The sequence below is a fragment of the Ovis aries genome, chromosome 15 (assembly GCF_016772045.2).
Source record: "Ovis aries strain OAR_USU_Benz2616 breed Rambouillet chromosome 15, ARS-UI_Ramb_v3.0, whole genome shotgun sequence".
NCBI classification, from domain to species: Eukaryota; Metazoa; Chordata; class Mammalia; order Artiodactyla; family Bovidae; genus Ovis; species Ovis aries.
The window spans coordinates 81673274-81697576 of NC_056068.1; the positions used below are offsets into that span (position 1 = coordinate 81673274).

A 24303-nucleotide genomic window follows, 5' to 3' on the forward strand; every position below is an offset into this window, starting at 1 on the left:
GCTCGATCATTTATTCATTTCATGAGCATGCTCTCATGGAATTTACATTTTGGTAGGGGACATACTATTAAAAAAAATCACATTCTATTAATTCCAGGAATGGGGTAAATGCTACTTAGGAAAAACGCCTGGCAGAGAAGAGAGATTGGTAATATCTGGGTGGAAATGCCTGCCTGGAAGGTGGCTGGCAGAAGCCTTGAAGGGCGTGAGGGACTGAGCCGTGCAGGCCAGGAGGGAAGGTTCTCCAAGACTGTAGAGACGACTGTGGAGTCCCTGGGGACTCCAGGCCCAGAGGGTTCACAGCGAGCCGGCAGTGGGGAAAGTGCTAATAAACGAGGTGAGACCCTCCTCCCCAGAACAAGGGAGTGGAGAGGGGTAGGTCAAATAGCCTCTCAAGACTGACCTGACAACCTTGGTTTTTACTTGAAACAGAAGGGAGAGTCACTGGAAAGTCTCAGAGTGACCAGATCTGACTTGGGTTTTGTTTTATTTTACCGGATCGCCCTGGCTGCTGCGCGCAGAACAGACACAAGGGGGCGCAAAGGCTGAGCTGTTCAGTCGCTCAGTCGTGTCCGACTGTGACCCCATGGCCTGCCGCCCCCAGGCTCCTCTGTCCACGGGACTCTCCAGGCAAGAAGGCTGGAGTGGGCTGCGATTTCCTCCTCCAGTAAAGGCTGAGTAGGGAAACCAGTATTAATGTCGGTGCCCTTGAGTGGGACGGTAGGGGGGCTTGGTAGACCAGTTCTCAGAGTTCTCATCTATGGGCGATCTTTCCCTTCAGGGGGCTAGACAAATCTGGAGAGTCTTTTTTTTTTTCCTTGCAAGGAGAGGTGGTGGTAGCGGTGGTGTGTTACTTAAGACTACAGGGTACCGGCCAGTGACGCCTCTGAACATTCTACAGTGAGTAAGACAACACTCCCTACCTCCGCCTTCCCCAACCCCCCCAGAAGAGAATTACCTGGGTTGAACTTGAGAGCCCTGGGTTAGATAGAGCAGTGGAATAAACAGAAGGTGCTCAGATTTTGAAGAGATATATACCTGTATAGACATATCAATATAATCAGAGAAAGATTTGCAAAGAGTTGGATATGAGGGTATAAGGGAGGAATCCAGGCGATTTAATTGATGTTTGAACTCCTGGTGGGAATACCAGACCACCTGACCTGCCTCTTGAGAAACCTGTATACAGGTCAGGAAGCAACAGTTAGAAATGGACACGGAACAACAGACTGGTTCCAAATAGGAAAAGGAGTACATCAAGGCTGTATATTGTCACCCTGCTTATTTAACTTCTATGCAGAGTACATCATGAGAAACGCTGGGCTGGAGGAAGCACAGGCTGGAATCAAGATTGCCAGGAGAAATATCAATAACCTCAGATATGGAAATGACACGACCCTTATGGCAGAAAGTGAAGAACTAAAAGCCTCTTGATGAAAGTGAAAGTGGAGAGTGAAAAAGTTGGCTTAAAGCTCAACATTCAGAAAACTAAGATCATGGCATCTGGTCCCATCACTTCATGGGAAATAGATGGGGAAACAGGGGAAAGAGTGTCAGACTTTATTTTTTTGGGCTCCAAAATCATTGCAGATGGTGATTGCAGCCATGAAATTAAAAGATGCTTACTCCTTGGAAGGAAAGTTATGACCAACCTAGACAGCATATTAAAAAGCAGAGACATTACTTTGCCGACTAAGGTCCATCTAGTCAAGGCTATGGTTTTTCCAGTGGTCATGTATGGATGTGAGAGTTGGACTGTGAAGAAAGCTGAGCGCTGAAGAATTGATGCTTTTGAACTGAAGTGTTGGAGAAGACTCTTGAGAGTCCCTTGGACTGCAAGGAGATCCAACCAGTCCATCCTAAAGGAGATCAGTGCTGGGTGTTCATTGGAAGGACTGATGCTGAAGCTGGAAGTCCAATACTTTGGCTACCTCATGCAAAGAGTCGACTCATTGGAAAAGACCCTGATGCTGGGAGCGATTGGGGGCAGGAGGAGAAGGGGACGACCGAGGATGAGATGGCTGGATGGCATCACCGACTCGATGAACATGAGTTTGGGTGAACTCTGGGAGTTGGTGATGGACAAGGAGGCCTGGCGTGCCCTCCCTTGCATGGGGTGGCAAAGAGTCGGACAGGACTGCACAACTGAACTGACTGATTTCCTCTAGGTCCTTGTTAAATATTTCTTTCATCTTCTCAATCCTTGTCTCTAGTCTGTTTTTCTGTACCTCCATTTTGTTTTAAAGATGCTGGATCATCTTCACTATCATTATTCTGAATTCTTTTTTCGGGTAGACTCCGTACCTCCTTCTCTTTTGTTCGGTTTGGAGGGTATTCATCGCGTTCCTTTTTACCTGCTGAATATTCCTCTGCCTTTTCATTTTGTTTAGAGTGCTGTGTTTGTTTAGATTGCTGTTTAGATTGCAGAAAGGGTGCCCTTTCTGTAGGGTGGCAGTTCGTGGCTCCGCTTTATTGTGGAGTCTGCTGCCTGTGGCTGGGGTTCGGCTAGCGGCTTGTCAAGGTCTCCTGGTTGGGGAGCTCGTGTCTGTGTTCTGGTGGCTGGAGCTGGGTCTCTTCTCTCTGGAGTGCAGTGGAGTGTCCGGTAGTGAGTGTTGGGGTGTCTACGGGTTTGGCATGGCTTTGGGCAGCCTGTATTTTAATGCTCAGGGCTGTGTTCCTGCTTTGCTGGAGAATTAGCATGGTATACCTTGCACTAGAACTTGTTGGCTTTTGGGTGGAGCTTGGTTTCAGTGTAGGTATGGAGACTTTTGGGTGAGCTCTTGTCTATTAATGTGCCCTGGAATGAGGTATTCTCTGAAGTTCTCATGTCCTGGAGTTAAACCTCCTGCTTCTGGCTTTCAGCCCTTCTATTGCAGTAGCCTCAAGCCTTCTCCATCCACACAGCGCAGATGATAGAACATCTAGGCTAATGGTGAGACAGTTCTCCCCAGCGAGGGACACCCAGAGAGATTCCTAGAGTTACATGGAGAGGAGAAGAGGGAGGAGGGTGATAGAGGTGACCAGGAGGAGAAGCGGGGGGAATCAAAAGAGGAGAGACCAATCTAACCAGTAATCAGTTCCCTAAGTGAAAATGGATACTGAAGATTAGATTCTTAAAGGTACAAAATTGATAGCAAATACCAAAAAGCAAAGATTAAAAATCTAGAATAGAGGTTAGACTCTCAAAAATACAATAAAAAAATACCCCAAAAAATCAATCACAAAAATTTAAAAAAAATATGAAATTTGCTTTAAAAATAGGGTCTTTTTTGGTAAGGTAATAGTAGGTTATAAAAATGAACATTAAAAGAGTAATAAAGAACTTAATTTTTTTAAATTAAAAAGTGATAATAGTAAAAATATACCTAGGAATTTCTCTGGAGCTGTTGTGGGCAGTGTGGGGTCAGTTCAGTTTCAGATATTTCCTTGTTCCAGCTTGTACTTGTTCTCAAGGTCTAGAGGTCCCCTCCGGTGCACACTCAATGTTAACTACAGGGTTTTAATCCATTGCACCTGTCACTTCCAAGCTGTTCCTTCTTCTTTGTTTATTTTGGCTTCCTCTGTTTGCAAGCCTCTTCAGTGTCTAATTTCTGCCCTGACACAAGGGGGAGAAGGTGGTCACTTATTTAGCCTCACTTGTTCAGTTATATTGTTGAGAGGGAGGGACACTGCAAACAAATATCACTGGCGTGTTTGTGTGGGGAGAGCTCCCAGTGTGTGGACCACACTGGGTTTGCCCCAGCTCAAGGAGGCATGTGCTTCCCGGGTCTACACTGCTCAGGCTCCAGGTTTCTCTGCAAGGGTACTGTCCCAAGTGGGCCCTGAATTTTGTGCACTTCCCAGGTCTAAGCTTCTCAGGTTCTCGGGTACTCCACGAAGGCACAGACCTGGTTGGGAGTGTGTTTTGTGCCCTTCCCAGGTGCGACAGCTCAGGCGACCAGATGCTCGGCGAGTGCACCGTCCAAGGTGAGCTGTGTGTCTTAATCAGCTCCCCGGTGCTGGCCACTTGGTTTCCCAGGTGTGCTGTGAGAGCACCGTCTCGGGTGTGCTGTGTGTCTCCTCTGGGGAGCGGATCTCAGGCTGCAACCCTCCTGGTGGACGTGAGCCATCCAGGGTCCCAGGAAAATGTGGTTAGCAACTAGGAGCCTGCGCACAGTTTGGTGGAGGATGCTGTCTCTGGGGCTGAGATTGCCCCTCGCCTTCTGGTGCTGGCTGTCGCCTGCCTGCCCTTCTGCCTCTGGCTGGCTCTCTTTTGGTATTCTCTGAATCCTCTGTTCTAATGTGGGCCAGCCTAGGTGGTAGAGTCTTTCCTGGGAAAGTTCTCTGTCTCTATTTTGTTTTGTCTCTCTGGCCGTTCCTCAGTGTGGGTTGCTAGCTCACCTTAGGTCCTTCAGATTGTCCTCAGGGCATTTAGGCCTGGCCCTTACCCTAAGCATGCAGCCCACGCCTCCCTGTCCAGCCCCCAGTTGCTGGCGGCAAACTCAAGCATCTGGGCTACTTCTCTGCTGGCAGTTGCAGTTAGACAACTGTTTTTATTCTGTGGGTTTTTTTTTTTTTTTCCTCCCAGCTAAGTTGCCCTCTGAGATTCCAAAGCTCCCTACAGACCTACCTGTGGGAGGGTTTCCTACTGTGTGGAAACTTCTCCTCATGACTCCCTCCCAAGGACAGGGCTCTGTCCCTAACTCTTTTGTCTCTCTTTTTGTCTTGTTTATTTTGTCTTACCTCCTTTTGAAGAGAATGGGCTCCATTTCTGAGTGCCAGCATTCAGAAGTTGCTTTGTGGAAGTTGCTCAGTATTCAAATGATCTTTTGATGAATTTGGGCGGGGAATGGGGAGAAAGTGGTCTCCCCATCCTATTCCTCTGCCATCTTGGGCCAAACTCAATTTATAAATATTTATTAAAATTTAGAAATATCTCAAAATTTGACACGCTATTTTGTGAAATTTATAAACATATAAACCAATAATGGCTATAGGTAAGGAATGCATTGGCTACACGTGAGTCATTGCAGTATTTTACAGGTATGCCTCAGAGAGACTGAGACTTCGGTTCCAAACCGCTGCAATGAAGAGAATTCTGCAGTGAAGTGAGTCACATGGAGTTTTTGTTTCCTAGTGCGTATAAAATTTATATTAACCCTACACTTTAGTCTATTAAATGTGCAATAGCACTGTGACTAAAAATAAGTACATATGCCTTAAATAAAAAATGCCTCATTGTTAAAAAATGCTAACCATCATTTGAGCCCTTACCAGGCATAGCAGTAACACTGAAGATCACTGATCACAGATCACCATAACAAATATAATAATACAGAAAAATTTATAGATACTGTGAGGATTACAAGAATGTGAAACAGAAATGAAGTGAGAAAATGCTGTTGGAAAAATGGCACTAACAGACTTGCTTGATTTCAGGTTGCCGCAAAGCTCCTTCTGCAAAGTGCAATAAAGTGAGGTATACCTGTAATAGGTTCTCTGGTGTAAAATTGATGCCCTATTTCCCAACTCCTGTATTCCTTCCTACTTAAGCCACAGTGAAATATCTCAAGAACTTTCATGTAACAGTTTCTTTTCATTTCTCTTTTTTAGTTTTAAAATTATGAAAGTATAATACATTTATAGGAGATTTGGAAAATACAGAACAAAGTTACATATAGTTCCACTATGTATTGAAATCATACAGAATCTGTTCTCTTATCACTGGAGTTATGTTAGGAATCAATATCGAGAGCTATTTGAGAATAACCCACGTATTTCAGGTAAAATGTGACATTTACCAAAAGACATCTTTGACTCAGTCATTGAAAGCCTCGGTAAAGTTAGAAGACTAAAAATAACTCAGAGGATGGTTGCAGAGAAGAAAGAATTTAAGTGCAGAATTAATACCAAAATCAGCGAAGGAAAGTGAAATTCTTAGTCGCTCAGTTGTGAATCTTTGTGACCCCATGGACTCTAATCCTCCAGGCTTCCTTGTTCACGGGAGTCTCCAGGCAAGAATGCTTGCCTGGAGAGTGGATTGCCATTCTCTTCTTCAGGCGATCTGATTAAAATCAGTAATCAATATCAAAGATACTTTAAAAATTCCATGTATTTGGAAATTAAATGTCCACTTTAAAATGATGGGTGTATCTAAAAAAGCCACAACGAGGAAAATTAGAGAATATTTGTAACAGAATAAAAATGAAAAGAATTTACCAGAATTTGTTGCGTGCAGCTGAAGCTGGTCAGTGCAACTAATTATGTAAGTTTCTTATTTGTGTGACCGCTGTTTCTTTTCCTTCCTTACAGGAACAGTTCCTCTCTTGTTGGAGTATGTAATTTTTTTTTAATCCTTTGGTTTTAAGTGAAAGAATTAACCCTTAATTCTAGTGCATGAGACAGTCTTACTAATCTTGGCACTCTGGCCTCCTGAGGATGGCTCTGCCTCTTACAGAAGCTGAGCTTGGTGCCTGCAGGTAGCACCATTTGCCTTTTTAATAAAGTTCTTTTTAAAATGAATTTGTTCTCCTGTGCATGTTTATGAGCAATTTGGGGGAAAAGGAACTTCCCAGACTGTTAACTTCATAATGGGAGCAATTTTTAAAAATTTCTATATATCTGAATAGTTTTTTCTCTTCTTTGAAGAAACCTGAGGTCCTGACTTGCAAGGCATTGTAGAGTTCTAGGCAACTGCATCTTGTGACGTATACAGGCTTGCTCACCACCTAATGCTCTGGGGGGCAGTTGAATAACTGATCTACTGCAATAATGAGTCTCTAGTTAATCCCTCTGTCAATTCCTTCCAATAGTGCGTGTGAAATAAGGTAAAATCAGACGTCTCTTTGTAACTGTCTCAGAAGAGGTTTCTTGTTTAGTTGTTAAGTTGTGTCCAGCTATTTTGCGACCCGATGGACTGGAGCCTGCCAGGGCCCTCTCTCCATGGAGTGTTCCAGGCAAGAGTACTGGAGTGGGCTGCCACTTCCTTCTCCAGGGGATGTTCCCGACCCACGGACTGAACCCACGTCTCTCGCATCTCCTGTGTGGCAGGTGAATTCTTTATCACTTGTGCCACCAGATAAGCCCATCTCAGAGCTGTAGGCTGCTTATTGCAGGTCTCATGATATGGGTGTTTCAGATCCTAATCTGCTCCCTACTCTTCACTGTTCCCTAGCTTTTCCCCTCTTTACATCACTTGCATTTTTCTATGTGATAATAATTTTAAGTTACTTTGAGAATTTAGATTTCTCTATCTCGCTCATATAAAGTGCTAGTATCTTGGGAAAAAATTCTATTCAATGGCACAATTTCTGATAATTTTAAACAAAAGTTCTGAATTAGAATCTCATTTAATCATTTGGTCAAATATCTTCATTTGTCAAGCAATGGATTAAGTGACAGCATTTTCAAAAATCTTACAAAAATCACATGCTTTTAGGAGTTCTCTCAAACCTACTCTGGATTCTGAGTCAGTTGACAAAAGTAACAAGGGGGTAATAATCACAATAGTATATTCTTTATTCTCGTTAAGCTCTTGAGAACCGTGATTAGCCTTCAGGACAAAGCGAGTCTTCTCTGGAGAATTTGCCCCTTTTGGACCTTAACCAACCAATCCCAAGATGGGACCATCCCATACTGTCAGAGACTAGAGGGCAAGGCAGATTCCCTAAGCAATCAACAAAAATCCAAGTAAGTGTGGGTGCAGAGTAACTCTTTCTCAATAATGGAATGAGGATTGAACTTTCTCATAAGAAATTGGATGATAGTTAAAGAGAAGCTCCTGAAATATGTCTCAAATGCTATTCCTTCTTGGGTAGTGACATAAATAAGTATGTTTCTCCAGACCTGCTGTATCACCCTGTCACTCAGTCAGTTGGTCAGTTCAGTCGCTCAGTCGTGTCCAACTCTTTGTGACCCCGTGAATCGCAGCACCCCAGGCCTCCCTGTCCATCACCAACTCCCGGAGTGCACTCAGACTCACGTCCATCGAGTCCGTGATGCCATCCAGCCATCTCATCCTCTGTCGTCTCCTTCTTCTCCTGCCCCCAATCCCTCCCAGCATCAGGAGTCTTTTCCAATGAGTCAACTCTTCGCATGAGGTGGCCAAAGTACTGGAGCTTCAGCTTTAGCATCAGTCCTTCCAAAGAAATCCCAGGATGGATCTCCTTTAGGATGGACTGGGTGGATCTCCTTGCAGTCCAAGGGATCCTCAAGAGTCTTCTCCAACACCACAGTTCAAAAGCATCAATTCTTCGGCACTCAGCCTTCTTCACAGTCCAACTCGCACATCCATACATGACCACTGGAGAAACCATAGCATTGACTAGATGGACCTTAGTCGGCAAAGTAATGTCTCTGCTTTTGAATATGCTATCTAGGTTGGTCATAACTTTCCTTCCAAGGAGTAAGCGTCTTTTAATTTCATGGCTGCAGTCACCATCTGCAGTGATTTTGGAGCCCCCCAAAATAAAGTCTGACACTGTTTCCACTGTTTCCCCATCTATTTCCCATGAAGTGATGGGACCAGATGCCATGATCTTTGTTTTCTGAATGTTGAGCTTTAAGCCAACTTTTTCGCTCTCCTCTTTCACTTTCCTCAAGAGGCTTTTTAGTTCCTCTTCACTTTCTGCCATAAGGGTGGTGTCATCTGCATATCTGAGGTTATTGATATTTCTCCCGGCAATCTTGATTCCAGCTTGTGTTTCTTCCAGTCCAGCGTTTCTCATGATGTACTCCGCATAGAAGTTAAATATGCAGGGTGACAATATACAGCCTTGACGTACTCCTTTTCTTATTTGGAACCAGTCTGTTGTTTCACGTCCAGTTCTAACTGTTGCTTCCTGACCTGCATACAGATTTCTCAAGAGGCAGGTCAGGTGGTCTGGTATTCCCATCTCTTTCAGAATTTTCCACAGTTTATTGTGATCCACACAGTCAAAGGCTTTGGCATAGTCAATAAAGCAAAAATAGATGTTTTACTGGAACTCTCTTGCTTTTTCAACGATCCAGCAGATGTTGGCAATTTGATCTCTGGTTCCTCTGCCTTTCCTAAAACCAGCTTGAACATCTGGAAGTTCATGGTTCCCGTATTGCTGAAGCCTGGCTTGGAGAATTTTGAGCATTACTTTACTAGCATGTGAGATGAGTGCAATTGTGTGGTATTTTGAGCATTCTCTGGCCTTGCCTTTCTTTGGGATTGGAATGAAAACTGACCTTTTCCAGTCCTGCGGCCACTGCTGAGTTTTCCAAATTTGCTGGCATATTGAGTGCAGCACTTTCACAACATCATCTTTCAGGATTTGAAACAGCTCAACTGGAATTCCATCACCTCCACTAGCTTTGTTCGTAGTGATGCTTCCTAAGGCCCACTTGGCTTCACATTCCAAGATGTCTGGCTCTAGATTAATGATCACATCATCATGATTATCTTGGTTGTGAAGATCTTTTTGTACAGTTCTTCCATGTATTCTTGCCACCTCTTCTTAATATCTTGTGATTCTGTTAGGTCCATACCATTTCTGTCCTTTATCGAGCCCATCTTTGCATGAAATATTCCCTTGGTATCTCTAATTTTCTTGAAGAGATCTCTAGTCTTTCCTATTCTGTTATTTTCCTCTATTTCTTTGCATTGATTGCTGAGGAAGGCTTTCTTGTCTCTTCTTGCTATTCTTTGGAACTCTGCATTCATATAGGAATATCTTTCCTTTTCTCCTTTGCTTTTCACTTCTCTTCTTTTCACAGCTATTTGTAAAGCCTCCTTAAACAGCCATTTTGCTTTCTTGCATTTCCTTTCCATGGGGATGGTCTTGATCCCTGTCTCCTGTACAATGTCACGAACCTCCATCCATAGTTCATCAGGCACTCTATCTGTCAGATCTAGGCCCTTAAATCTATTTCTCACTTCCACTGTATAATCATAAGGGACTTGATTTAGGTCATACCTGAATGGCCTAGTGGTTTTCCCTACTTTCTTCAATTTAAGTCTGAATTTGGCAATAAGGAGTTCATGATCTAAGCCACAGTCAACTCCCGGTCTTGTTTTTGCTGACTGTATAGAGCTTCTCCATCTTTGGCTGTGTTACCTCTAAATGTGTGTTACCTCAATTTAAAGTAAATGAATAATGTAAAGAATCTTAATGCCTGATGACCTGATTCTGCATCAGGTGAGTTGTATAACTATCTCACTATATATCACAGGGTAATAATAAGAGAAATAAGGTGCACAATAATGTCAAGTGATTGAATTATCCCCAAACCATCCCCACTCTCTGTGACCCCATGGGTTGCAGCCCGCCAGGCTCCTCTGTCCATGGGGTCCTCCAGGCAAGAACACTGGAGTGGGCAGCCGCCCCTTTCTCCGTTTATCGGCGTGTAGCTGCGCAGTGCTGTGTTAGCGCCTGCCGTGCAGGGAACGCGCCAGCCGTACACACATGTAGCCCCTCCCTTTGGACTCCTCCCATTCCGGTCAGCACAGCGCACTGGGGAGAGGCCCGGGTCTGTGCAGTATGCTCCCGTTAGTTGCCTGTTTTATACACAGTATCGGAATTTCTGCTTTAAGAAAGGGGAGGGCTTCAATTTCTGCTCATGTAGCAGTCCTGCAGGCAGATCGCACTCTCAGCAAGGGCTCCAATTGGAGTACGCGCACACATTCTGCCTTGTTGCAAATACAGTTAAGAAATGAAACCGATGCTCAAGGCAGTGATTCACTCTGGCTTGGACGATAGGGTCATTACGGTTGCTTGTTGGTTGTTTAGTCGCCCAGTTGTGTCCGACTCTTTACCAGCCCATGAACTATAGCCCGCCAGCCTCCTCTGTCCGTTGGATTTCTCAGGCAAGAGTACTGAAGTGGGTTGCTATTTCCTATTATCGTCAAAATAAGAAGATAAGATGTAGGCCCTGTGACTCTAGCTTTTGTAAAACAGGAGGTTGTATCAGATGAGTTTGAGCGTCATGTTTTGGGTTGTGATTAATGCCTTAATAAATACAAGATCGATACTGGCCAAGAACAGTCTATTTCCTTGGAAAAAATTCCTCTAAAAATGTTTCTGTCATTGATGTCAATAGATCTATACAGTTTGTATTGTGATTTGCTTCTTTTTCACAATTGTTTTTACATTTATATGTTTATAGGTATAACTATACTTTTCCATGTTGTGTAGCAGTTGATTGCATAAATACATTATAACTTATTTCTTCGTTCCGCTGTTATTCATTGGTCTGGAGCATGTTGTTTATTTGTCCCTTTTACATTACGTTTCATTTAGCTTTGGACACTTGTTCATTTACATTCAGCTAGTCGCTCAGTCATGTCCGACTCTGCGACCCCATGGACTGCAGCACGCCAGGCTTCCCTGTCCATCACCCACTCCCGGAGTCCACCCAAGCCCATGGCCGTTGAGTCGGTGATGCCGTCCAGCCATATATGATTGCTAATACACTTGCAACATACTGCTTTTATCTTTTTTGGTTTGTTTTGTTTTTTTTTCTAGATTATTTGAAATTTGCTTACTTCTGTCCACTCTATTTTGTTCTTCAGTTTGGAAGCTTTGCAATCTTGTCTCTTATGCCTTCCCAGCTACTTATCACACATCTGTAAATGCTGAAGCTAGTACGTGTTTGCTTTCCTTCTGAACAGTAGAGGGGCTTCTGAAACGCAACTCTGGTTATCCCCTGAAAACCTCTCTTTAGCGACTGTCTAGCACAGTCAGAATGCAGTACGCTTTTGCTTCATTTCCGAAGGGAAAGTGACTCGATTAGGAAGAGTGATTATTATTGATTTACTGAAGTTCTTAGTGCAGAGAAGAAAGGGTTTTACATTAAAACTTTCATGAAGCTTCCAGACATGCGTTTTCCCTATTCAGACGATTTCCTCTTGTGAACATGACTGTATCTGGTTCCAGTTGCTGTAAATATGAATCCTGCCTTATCCTTTTCCCTCTTTAAACTTGTTACTTGGAATGTATCACTCCTCTTCTAATGCACTGGAATTTATCGAAATACTTCTGTCCCCTTATGTGTAACCCGAACTGTATCATTCTGTTTGGAACCTAATTCCTTTAAGAGGAGACAGAGAGCTGAAAGATGATGTTCTTATGCACTGATTTTTTTCCCTTGTGAAATAACTGAAATTTACATATTTGAGGACATAATTACGCAGATATTTGGGAAAATCCTGGTAATACGGAAACCCTTCACATGCTGTTCTTGAAGTTATTACCTTTACCAGAGAAAGAAACACTGTTTAATTAATCACAAAGTATAGTTCAATATTCTTTGGGCTTTTCCTTAAGGTAAATACACGGCTTACATTTTCTCATATGATTCTTTCTGCAGTGAAAGTAAGCCGTTCCATGTGACGGTCTCTGTCAGCCCATGTGCGTACAGAAATCAGTATATATTTGCTGATGAATTATATCTGGGATCAGGCTGCCCCATGACTCCGATACAAACATATATGTATGATTTTATATACCCTGTCTATGAATGTGGGATCAGGATAAGAAGGGTAAGAATAATGCGTATCTGTTAAAAAATAACCTCTAGATATTTTTTTCAGAATTTTCTGCCTGGTGCTAAAATTATTGTCCTGGTTGTTTTTCTTTAAGAACGAATTTTGCTTCCAGTTATAGTAAGGTAGAGGCCTGTGTAATTCCTTAGTTGCTGAATGTTGACGCTCTCCAGCCGCAAGACCTTATATGTAGCACAGACTTGCAGCTGGTCAGGGAGCTGCTTTTAAGCTGTCTTTCGGGTTCTGTTGTATTTCACTAAAGCTTAAGAGATGGTTTAAATTCCATTCACTCTCCCTAACGTGGGAGGTCACTAGTTCTGGGAAGATCTTTCGTACTCAACAATAGATGGCCACGCTCTGCAAGGACGCGTGTGTATATGGGGCCTAGAAGAAAATGTGGAATAAAATCTCTAAATGGTTTTGCAAGGCACAAATCTTAAACCTGTGATGTCATCCTGGGGTGTTATCTTTTCATTGACTCCCAGATGTAAACAGCTTACGGTTTATACTACAGAAGTATTGGGGCCACGGCCTAATCACGACGGTCGCCTATGAAATCGATGTTGTCTTTGCTTCACACGTGAGGGAGCTAGAGCTTCGGGAGGTATTTTAACAATTTGCCCAGGGGTGCAGAGCCAGTTGGTGGTTAGTTGATAATGCCAAACAAAGAAGAGTGCCTTTCAAAGCTTATGTTTGAAGCCACTCTGTTATTTGATTTCCAAATCATCTTTCTCAGAAGATCTAGTGAAAACCTTTTTGTTAGTGAATGACAAAGATTTCTGAGTAACAGTTTATTTTTTTCCAGGTACTTTAAATCTACTCTCACAGATCGCACTTCTCTCTGGCCCCAGTGGGTTGTGGGGTTTTGTACGGGCCTGAAAGTCAGTAGCCATCGCTGCAGTCTTGAATGCTTTTCTGCGTCCTATGTGTCTATGCCTCCAGTGTTACCAGAAATTTCCTCTGTTTAACCTTTGTTCTCTTCTAGGCTGTTTCAGAGGAGGTGCTCCTTTTTCAAACAGAGCTATATTTTAACCCTAGGAATATACGTTATGGCCCTCAGAAAATCCCTCTGGAGTGTTCTGCCTCTAGGTGAGTCCAGTAGACCAGATCCTCTGAATGTTAGTTTCACCTTTACTTACCAGGCGCTTCTGCAGAAGCATAGATTGTAGAGACTATGACACGACTTGCCTATAAGCATAAGTCCAAACACCAAATTAGCACTTAAAAATATTTTGAGTATGTTTAAAATTTTTTTAATGTAATATTAATTTTAGAATAAAAACTTTATACAATCTTGTGTACCTAGATCATTCTACAGTAACTGAACTGCAAAGCAAATCGTTAGTCGCCTTAGTAAATGGAAGAATCAAGCATGTTATCTTTCAATGTGTTCTCCTTCATAATATTTTTTTCTGATATATTTTATGGTCCAATTCCATGTTAGGAGAGTAAATGACTAAAAAGTTAAGAGAAAACCAGATTTTCATTTTAATTACCAACTCACAGACATATATGAAAGGAAAGCCTTTGCAGACTACCTTTGAATGCACTCTGCAATTTTGTAGAACTGAGAGATTGAATCCCAAAAGGACATAGTATATCCTACACACTTTTACCGTGTCACTGAAATATTCACATTGAGTGCTGTAAACCCGAGGGACAAATCTTAGAGACGACCTGAAAACCACAAGAAAAATCATCCTTGTTTTGTTCTTCAGTCACTTAGCTGTGCCGACTCTTTGCGACCCCATGGGCTGCAGCACGCCAGGCTTTCTTCCCTCTGCTTCACTGCCTGCTGGAGCTGGCTCAAACTCATGTCCATCGAGTCGGTGACACCATCCAACCATCTCATCCTCTGTCACCCTCATCTCCTCGCACCTTCAATCTTTCCCAGCATCAGGGTCTTTTCCAGTGAGTTGACTCTTTGCATCACGTGGCCAAAGTATCGGAGCTTCACCTTCAGCATCAGTCCTTCCAGTGAATAGTCAGGGTTGATTTCCTTCAGGGTTGACTGGTTGGATCTCCTTGCAGACCAAGGGACTCTCCAGAGTCTTCTTCAGCACCACAGTTCAAAAGCATCAATTCTTCGGTGCTCAGCCTTCTTATGGTCCAACTTTCACATCCATACATGACCCCTGGGAAAACCACAGCCTTGACTACGTGGATCTTTGTCACCAAAGTGATGTATCTGCTTTTTAAAGTGCTCCCTAGGTTTGTCACAACTTTTCTTCCAAGGAGCAAGTGTCTTTTAATTTCATAACTGCAGTCACCATCTGCAGTGATTTTTGGAGCCCAAGAAAAAACATCTGTTACTGTTTCCACTTTCCCCCCTTCTGTTTGCCATGAAGTGATGGGACTGGATTCCATGATCTTAGTTTCTTGAACGTTGAGTTTTAAGCCAGCTTTTTCGCTCTCCACTTCCACCCTCAACTAAAGGCTCTTTAGTTCCTCTTCACTTTCTACCATTAGAGTGGTGTCTAACCTGTAGGTTAGATAGGCAGGTGTCTAACCTGCATATCTGAGGTTGTTGATATTCCTCCCAGCAATCTCGATTCCAGCTTGTGATTCATTCAGCCTGGCATTTCACATGATGTCCTCTCCATATAAGTTAAGAAAAAAGCGGGGTGACAGTATACAACCTCGATGTATTCCTTCCCTATTTTGAACTAGTCCATTGTTCCATGTCTGGTTCTAACTATTGCTTCTTGACCTGCATACAGGTTTCTTAGGGGACAGGTAAAGTGGTCTGAGAGTCCCATCTCTTTAAGAATTTTCCATAGTTTGCTGTGATCCACACAGTCAAAGGTTTTACTGTAGTCACTGAAGCAGAAGTAGATCTTTTCTTAGAATTCCCTTGCTTTCTCTATGATCCAACAGGTGTAATCGATTTGATTTCTAGTTCCTCTGCCTCTTCCAAATCCAGCTTGTACATCTGGAAGTTCTCAGTTCACGTGGTGTTGATGGCTAGCTTGAAGGATTTTGAGCATTACCTCGCTAGCATGAGAAATGAATGCAATCATACACTTGTCTGAGCATTCTTTGGCATTGCCCTTCTTTGGGATTGAAATGAAAACTGACCTTTTCCAGTCCTGTGGCCACTGATGAGTTTTCCTAATTTGCTGACGTACTGAGTGCATCACTTTAGCAGCATCATCTTTTAGGATTTTAAATAGCTCAACTGGAATTCCATCACCTCTACTGGCTTTGTAGTAATGCTTCCTAAGTCCCACTTGACCTCACACTCATGACTCTAGGTGAGTGACCACACCATCGTGGTTATCCAGGTCATGAAGACCTGTTTTATATAGTTCTTCTGTGTATTCTTGCCACCTCTTCTTAATATCTAATGCTTTTGTTAGGTCCTTGCTGTTTCTGTCCTTTACTGTGCCCATTTTGCATGAAATTTTCTCTTGGTATCTCCAATTTTCTTGAAGAGATTTCTAGTTTATCCCATCCTATTGTTGTTTAATATATGGAAATAGCTGACGTGGGCTTCTCAGGTAGCTTAGTGGTAAAGAATCTGCTGGCCAAGCAGGAGATGCAGGTTGAATCCCTGGGTTGGGAAGATCCCTTAGAGAAGGAAATGGCAACCCACTCCAGTATTATTTTCTGGGAAATCTCATAGACAGAGGAGTCTCGTGGGCTATAGTCTGTGGGGTCACACAGAGTTGAGCATGACTTAGCGGCTAAACAACAACAGCTGACATGAAAAAAGAATTGCGCTTAGAGCAAATGTGCAGCATATTTTAACATCATCAGGGTCCCTTTTTTAGAAGTGATGGAGAACTGGTATTTTTTATTGTGGTAAAATGTATGTAAGATGAAATTTACCATTTTTAGGGTATAACTCAGTGGCATTAAATACAACCACATTGTTGAACACTGTAGAGCTTCCCTTTAACTTATCTTCACGTGGAAAAACCAACGCTAAGGGATTTAGTGCTATTATGGGAAGTACCCGACCCTTGAATAGAAACTAAGATTTGATTTTGAGTATGCACGCACACTTTTATTCCTCTGTGTTGGCCAATGCTTAGAGTAGTGTGAAAATGTTTCACCTAATCCCATGGGGCTCTTGCTGCTCCGTATGCGCCCAGAATAATGGCGACGACTACAGCATTTCTCTTTTGATCATAATTATTACACTGTCTGCACCTACTGTTCTTGAAAGAATGAAGATTAGGCTAACAAAGGCATATGATTAGATTTTTGGTGCATGAATCTTACTGCTACACACACACACACACACACACACACACACACACCCCACCTCCAACGCCAGTACACTGGGTCAGATAAGCTTTTGACAACTTTTATTGTTCTTAGGATCCATTTATCTAAGTCTGTTTTACTGGGGACTTTGATACTCAACTAAGGCAAGCATTGCAAGTCATCTGTTTCCTAGAGGGTAAAGACCCTATCCTGCGCCCATAAATCCCCGTATTAAAAGCGATCATGATATTAAACAGGAGGAAGAGCACCTCATCCCAGGTTCAGATTCAGGAAGAACCGGTACCAAGGATGCCAAGCCTACCTGCTTTTGTTTCTCTCCTCTTTAGGAAGTCAGTGTGGCTGATGCCAGTTTCTACAGAAAATGAAGTAAAATTGGATCCCAGTCCCTTCATTGCTGACTTTAAGACAACACCAGAAGAGTTAGGATTATTAAATTCTAGTCAGACTGACTCCATACTTAACTTGAAATTGATACCATGAATTGTGTTGGAAAAACAATGGTTTTACAGACAAAAGAATTGGTATAAACCTTTCCTTAGATATCTGGTCACTAAAACTCCTAATTCAGTGAAGGTCCTGATTCAGTGAAGTTATATTTTTTGGACAATTTTAGGGATGTCTTACTAATTTAATGTTTAACTATTAGATAATTCTATTACCCATTTAAAATTTTTAGTTTTACAGAGTAGTTTCAGCAATAGGTCTTCAGTGATAATAATAGGATTTAATTGATATAAACTTCTAATAAATATTTTCTAAATCTATTTTTTTAATAAAAAATAGGAATCTACATGAGTGTATAGTCTCTGTGAATGTGCCAGAGACTAACATTTAACATGTTAATTCCCTGGAGGATACTTTAACTTGAGGGGGCTTTCTTTTTATTATTCAGTAAAGTCGAGTCCTAAAAGTATTTTATTATTAAAGAAGGAAATTAGATTTATAGTCTAGAATTTAAGTAACCACCTCCTTAACTGAAATTGAAGGTCTTATTTTCCTTTATTTCTGACACGACTCTTCCACACTTGAAATAATTGAAGTGGACAACGTGGAATCATCCTGCCACTTTAGAGCAATTTGCTAAAATAGATGAATATTTATCACCATTTCTGATGCTGTCTTCTTTTTCCTAAAAGAGAGAGTCTACCAATACAATAACAAAGGTCACTCTGATTTCAGGGCAGTTCTTGTATCAGTTACAAGGGTGACATGTGCCATCAGTTATTCACTTCCACTTTAAAATTCATTTATTTATTTTTTATCTGAGTTGATTTACAGTGTTGTGTTACTTTCTTCTGTACCACAGAGAGAATCAGTTGTCCAGATACATACATCCTCTGGTTTTTAGATTCGTTTCCCATACAGATCACTACAGTATTGAGTATGGTTTCCTGTGTGTCAACTGCTTATTGAATGTACATTTTGGATGCAATATCCTTGTGAAAATAGATTTTGCCAAGGTATTTTTCATTTGGATTTCTTTTAAAGTGCTGCTATCTTACTGCCAGTAAAATGTTGTGTGTAGTTGTTTACATGATGGGGCCCTACCTTTGGCGTAAACGTGTGTGTGTGTGTGGCCTGCAGCTTCTGCATCGGCAGGCGGATTCTTTACCACTGAGCCGCCTGGGAAGCCACGCACACACACACACACACACACACACGCACACATGCACACGCACACACACGCACACATGCACACACACGCACACATACGCACACATGCACACACACGCACACACGCACACACACGCACACATGCACACACATGCACACACATACACACGAACACAACACGCACGCACACACGCGCACACACACGCACACACGCACACACACGCACACGCATGCACACACACGCACACACGCACACACGCACACGCACGCACACGCACACACGCGCACACACACACGCACACACACGCACACACGCACACACACGCACACACACGCACACGCACGCACACACACGTTCCTTTCTTGTCTAATGATTGAGTTTTTATCATGAAAGGATGTTGAATTTTGTCAAATCTAACCACTTCTGTCTAGTACAATATTGGATATTATATGGATATAAGATAGAAGTTTTCCTTCCACCTGGAAACTGATTCAGACCCCTAATTTTTTCAGATAGAAACCCTAAAAGTTATAAGCATACTCACCAGTTTATTCAGTCCTTTTATTAATCTTTGTGAAGCCATCTGGTTTCTCATTAGAATACCAGGACATACAAGAATTTTAAGAATTCTATGTAATTTCTAGGATATCTATATTAGCAACATTTGCCGTATAGCATAACCTGAGATCCATCACTCATTTGACAACACTTCCCATGTAATTCCATATACCAAATGAACCTGGTCAGGGGTCCTCTGAAGCACCCCGAAGTCAGCTATAAGTCAAAAGTGCTTCATTAGAATTTGATTTAATAAGATTTGTCAATAAATATCAAAAGGGTTTAGAACACTCAGTCAGATAGGGTTGAAGGTCATTGTGAATCTTATTTTATTTGGAAATGACCCATCTATTCAATAAACTTTCAACACTTGGCTTAGCACAACCCTAGAAATTCAAGGTACCCAAATGTGGAGAGACTATTTTAGACAGACATTCCTAAAGCATATCAGACATTCCCAAATTATCATTATTCCCCAAAATTATTCTTAATAGAGTTTATCTGAAATCTCCTATCTCATTTACCTTTTCTTTTCTTAGAAGTTTCTTCACTCAAGTTACTTTCCTTGCTGAAAACTTTGTAACAGATGTGTTATATTAAACCTAGGCGCAATGCTTAATGTTAATGACTCTTAGACATGTCTATATTCGTTAGATCAACAAGCAGACATTAATACTAGATATTTAATGCTGAATACTTCCCAGTTCACATTAACCTGAAGTTCGTTTAGGTTAGTTTCTTTTGGCAGGTTGATTCTTTGCCACTGAGCCACCTGGGAAGCCTTTCATTGTCTTAAAATTATACTAAATAATGTCACTTCTAGAAAGGCACGGTTTCCAAGCACTGCCTTAAAAACTTGCGGAATTATAAATTAGAAGCAAACACATTTAACAGATTCCAAAAGTCAGAGGCCTTAGATGGTTAACTGATTGCTTTTCTCAAGGAGAGTTTACAGAGGTGTTAAGATAACATGGAGGTACTGTCTCCAGAAGAGCATAATTTTATAGGTATGTGCACACCTCACCATGGGTGGGTATAGGGGTAAAACCAACAATGCAAGTGTTGCTATTAAGCAACTGGATTAAGACAAATAAGCCTTGAGAAATACACCTATTTCCAAACAGTCTGCTATGGTCCCTTGTAAATGAACAACTAGAGTCTTGGCTTTACTCACATAAAGATTTATTTTTTCATTTCGGAAATTAGCAACTTGAATTTTGAACTTGTTTATTTATTATGATACTTCAGCACCAAAATCCAGCCAGCCTCCTTGAAAACACTTGCTCTTGTACTTAGGGGAAGTTGTACCCCAGGGGAAGAAATCTCTATGAATCTTCTTTGGGAAGCAGTTTCCCGTAGTCCTTCTCTCTAAGGAGGTGAAGAAGTTCTCATTTTCATCAGTTATTTTGTGTGCACATGAAGAGCTTAGTTGCTAAGACCTCTGTGTGCATTCTGTCTCTAATCCTGATCACTGTTCTCTGAGGTGGGCACTAGGGTCTGAAACGCACAGGTGAGATAACCGAGCTCCCACTGTTTACGTAACTTCCTTTCTGAGCTCTTTCTACAGCTCCGAATTTAAACAAGTGCATGGAAGGAACCGCTTTTGGGAGTTTGCTTCCTCATAACTCTTCCTTTCCCTCCTTCCCGGCGCTTTCTGCTCCTTCTTTTTTCTTCAGTATTCCATTCGCAGTGGCCCTGGTTAATACGAGGCAGGGAGGCCACAGCTTTTCCTGCCATCGCTTCGCATTTCTTTACGATTCCCGTTTGGTCTTCTCGATGTTCAGTCCCTTCCTTCGGCCCAGGGATTTCCTTCAGAACTGCTGCTCCAGCCTCCACTGGCAGCTGGCAACTTGAAAAATACTCACAGCCTAAAAGTTGAGGGTCATGTTCTGTTTGATGGGAATATTTAGGACTTCAAGCCTGAGAGGCAGTGTCCCAAGAAACCCTGAGAGAACTGCTCCAAGGAGGCAAGCGGGGAGGGGAAGCCACGTTACACAGAAGCTCTGCAGCAGGGGCAGTCGTCTGCACGCCCGAAGACGGGTGTTAATTAAAGGAGAGCCAGATATGTCAAGTCAAGGCATTTGGTGCTTTCCCACGTGTGAGAAGGTGCAAGAGTCTGGGCTCACTACAAGCATCGCTTCGGAGTGCCCCTCACCCGTCTGGGGCCACCATCCTGGGTTTCCCGGGCCTGCGTGCCCTCGGGCCTCCTGGCTTGCTGTCAGCGGGGGCTGCAGCCTCCGCGACACCCTTGGCTTGCTGCCATGGCAGGGAGGGGTCTGCCTCTCACAGCCCTGGCCGCAGAGCTCCTGTACAGCGCGCTTTCCCGGTGGGGGTCCCCGTTCGCATTATACCCTGTATCCCAGGGTTGCAAGCCCCTTCGCAAGCTGTCCCCTCGGTCAGGCATCAGGCCCTCTTGCTCTTACCTGTGACCCACTCTCCACTTGGCTCTGGTTTCTAGAACCAGGACCTCGCCTAGGTGGCTGTGAGCTTTCTCTTTCTCGCAGGCCTTCCTGCCCCGACCCGGGGATCAGTCCTGCACCGTCCCCTCGGGTCCTGGGACCTCCCTAGGGATCGTGTTTGGAATCTTCCCTTCCGCCCTCTCTCTTTGCTCTAATCTTCCCATCACCGGTGTCAGGACATTTGTTCATTTAGGGTGACAATCTGTCTTCTAAACGGGGACACCTCTGAAAGGGAAAGGAGGTGAAAGCAAAGTCCCACAGGGAGAACAGGCAGGACCATGACCTCACTAGACCCAGAGCCTGAGTTCTGCGCGTAGTTCGACTGGTTCCCGTGGGCTGCTGGGAAAGCTGGCTGACATTTCTGTGCCAGTTTTCGGCTGTTGAGTCGCTCAGCCATGTCTGACTCTTTTTGCGACCCCACGGACTGTAGCCCGCCAGGCTCCTCCATCCACGGGGATTCTCCAGGCCAGCACACTGGGGTGTGGTGCCCGACCCGGGGGTCGAACGCACACCTCAAGCCCCCTTCTGTGCCATTCTTCCGTATAAAACTGGGTTAATGGTAACCCGGAACACCCAGGCCTTGTGAGAAGGAAACGAGTGGATCCATGTGGAGCACTGGGAACAGTGTCTGCTACCTAGCATTCCTTAAATGCATTTCAAGTACAATCGGCATCCACTTCACTTCTATGTTTGTGAACTAATTAACCGTTCTAAGCCTGCGTGAATTGAATGTGAGGATGAGCACGACCACCCTCCCCACTCCAGACACTGAAACTGCTCCGTGGCGTTTTGAGGGGCCTCCGAAGAGCTCTAGTGCTTTCTGTCTCAACACAGAATTCAGCGAGCCCAAAGTGATAGATAAGAAGTGGTTTATTAGAATAGGATGCGTATGAGGCTGAAAGCAGGTGAGCGACAGGGGGCTGCCCCCTGAGAACTTGAATGGGCTACAGTTTTATCATCAAAGGGCACATGGAGAGGGCAAAAGAGCCTCTCTCTTCCTCATTCCTGAGTCAACGCCACACTTGCACCGACGGCTCCCCCTCCAGGCTGGGCCGCGGCCTTTCCTTGTCCCTACATGTTCAGGCTAGGACGGTCGTGGCACCGTGGGGAAATTATTTCAGGTCTCGGTACAGTGAGCCTCTGTCGCTTTGGAACGCCGCCTTTCCATACATTATTGTTTTTTATGTGTGCAGGGAGCTTGTCCTCGGGACCCTTAACTTGCCGAGCTCACTGGGGCAGGGTGTGGGCCTCTGCCACCACTGCGTTAGTGTTTGGGGCACGTCTTAGGGTTCTGTTTCAGGGTTTTGTTGCCGAGCAAACCCGCTTGGTTCTGTGGTTAAGCAAACCTACTTTCTTGAGTAATCGTTACCTTGCGGGTCTCCCTTATATTTTCTATTTGCAGTCCCCTTGTGGGGTTAAGTATTGAATCACCTCCACCATCAACACTGCTCTTATAATCTGATTTTGGCTCTTGTTCAGTTGCTAAGCCATGTCCAACTCTGAGACCCCATGGACCACAGCACGCCAGGCTTCTCTGTCCTTCACCATCTCCCAGAGTTTGCTCAAATTCATGTCCACTGAGTCGGTGATGTCTCTTCTTACTATGCAAATAACTTCTACCTCCAGTCCTCAAGCCTTCCCATCCATCTTCCCATGTTTCTGCTGGTATTTCTGGTTCTATTAACGTATTAAGCAACATCTCAAAGCTGGAAGACAGTTACTCCTGACACCAGTGACCTAATCAACAGTTACCCTTCAGGAAAGCACAGTGAAACCCGAGGGGCCACAGACCCAGATGTGGTTTGCACGCTCCACAGGCCACCAGCAAAATATTGGCATTGACTCCTTTAAAGTGTGGTGTAAGGCAAAATCTTGCATCAAGCCTGAGTTAAAAGAGGCTACTGTTTTCCGGGAAGGGTACCATAAGCGATCTTTATTGAGTGTCTCCTGCTTGTAATGAGGTGGGCTTAAGAGAAAATAATTCAACCAAGGTCTGAAGCCTCCAAGGTAAATACTACAGATCCGCTCTCCTGGGTGTCCATGTGTTTGTTCTCTGCGTCTGTGTCTCTGTAAATGTTTTGCAAAGAGATAGCTAACAAGAATCTACTTTTAGCCCAGGGAACTCAGTGCTCTGTGGTGAAGGAAATCAGAAAAGAGGGGGTATATGTCCACAAATAGCTGATTCTCTGTGCTGTACAGCAGAAACTAACAGCATTGCAAAGCAACTCTACTCCAATGAAAGTTAATTAAGAAAACAGATTCCCTCTCCACAGAAAGCCCACTTTTCTTGTTGTCTGTCAAAGTTGCCAGCCAGTGGGATGCTCAGAATGTCTTCAGGGTCTTTTGTTCAGTTGCTGAACATTTAACTATGAGGATGCCTCCCCTTAGAATTTGACTGCTACTCTGATGCCATAGTGAGAAAGTGCTGGACACAATCACGCAGCTATTTCTTCGGGAAAATGTACTCATGGACACACACAGATGCAGACACACTTGCCTTGTGCGTGTTTGTGATCAGCTGTGTCCAACCCTTGGCAACCCCAGGGAATACCACGCGCCAGGCTCCTCTGTCCATGGGAGTTGTCAAGCAAGCACTGGAGGGGGTTGTCGTCTCCTACTCCAGGGGATCTTCCTGACCTGATCAAGCCCACATGTCCTGAGCCTCTCGCACTGGCAGGTAGACTCCACCACTGCGCCATGTGGGGAGCCACAGCACGTACATGTTAGCAAGTCGAATATTCTATCTAAAGTGGAGACCTATTGGATATTCTTCTTAGCCTGGACTTTGCAATGTTACTATGAAATTAAAATTATGTCCATTTTAGAGTTGCTAAAACTGAGATTCCCACTACTAGGTCATACAACTAGGAAGTGGTCAAATCTGGATTTATACCTGGCTTCCCCATGGTACTTAAACTCTCTCCATTGTGATTTATTCCATATATCGCTAT

At 43.5% G+C, this 24303-nt stretch overlaps 1 protein-coding gene across 1 annotated transcript; it reads left to right on the forward strand.

Annotated features, from left to right (window-relative positions):
* The first annotated feature begins 11688 nt into the window (after positions 1 to 11688).
* Positions 11689 to 17200, forward strand: OOSP2 (oocyte secreted protein 2). The gene is made up of 4 exons (XM_042232641.1): positions 11689 to 11693; positions 12364 to 12484; positions 13473 to 13576; positions 17047 to 17200. Exons 1-4 carry the CDS (start codon positions 11689 to 11691, stop codon positions 17198 to 17200), a joined length of 384 nt encoding a protein of 127 aa, XP_042088575.1.
* The last annotated feature ends 7103 nt before the right edge of the window (positions 17201 to 24303 follow it).

Bases quoted from the DNA above. Each gene is read 5' to 3' on its own strand.
- OOSP2 (XM_042232641.1), top strand. The intron at 12,485-13,472 runs GTAAGAATAATG...GTTCTCTTCTAG, and splicing joins GTGGGATCAGGATAAGAAGG to GCTGTTTCAGAGGAGGTGCT. The intron at 13,577-17,046 runs GTGAGTCCAGTA...TCTCCTCTTTAG, and splicing joins CTGGAGTGTTCTGCCTCTAG to GAAGTCAGTGTGGCTGATGC.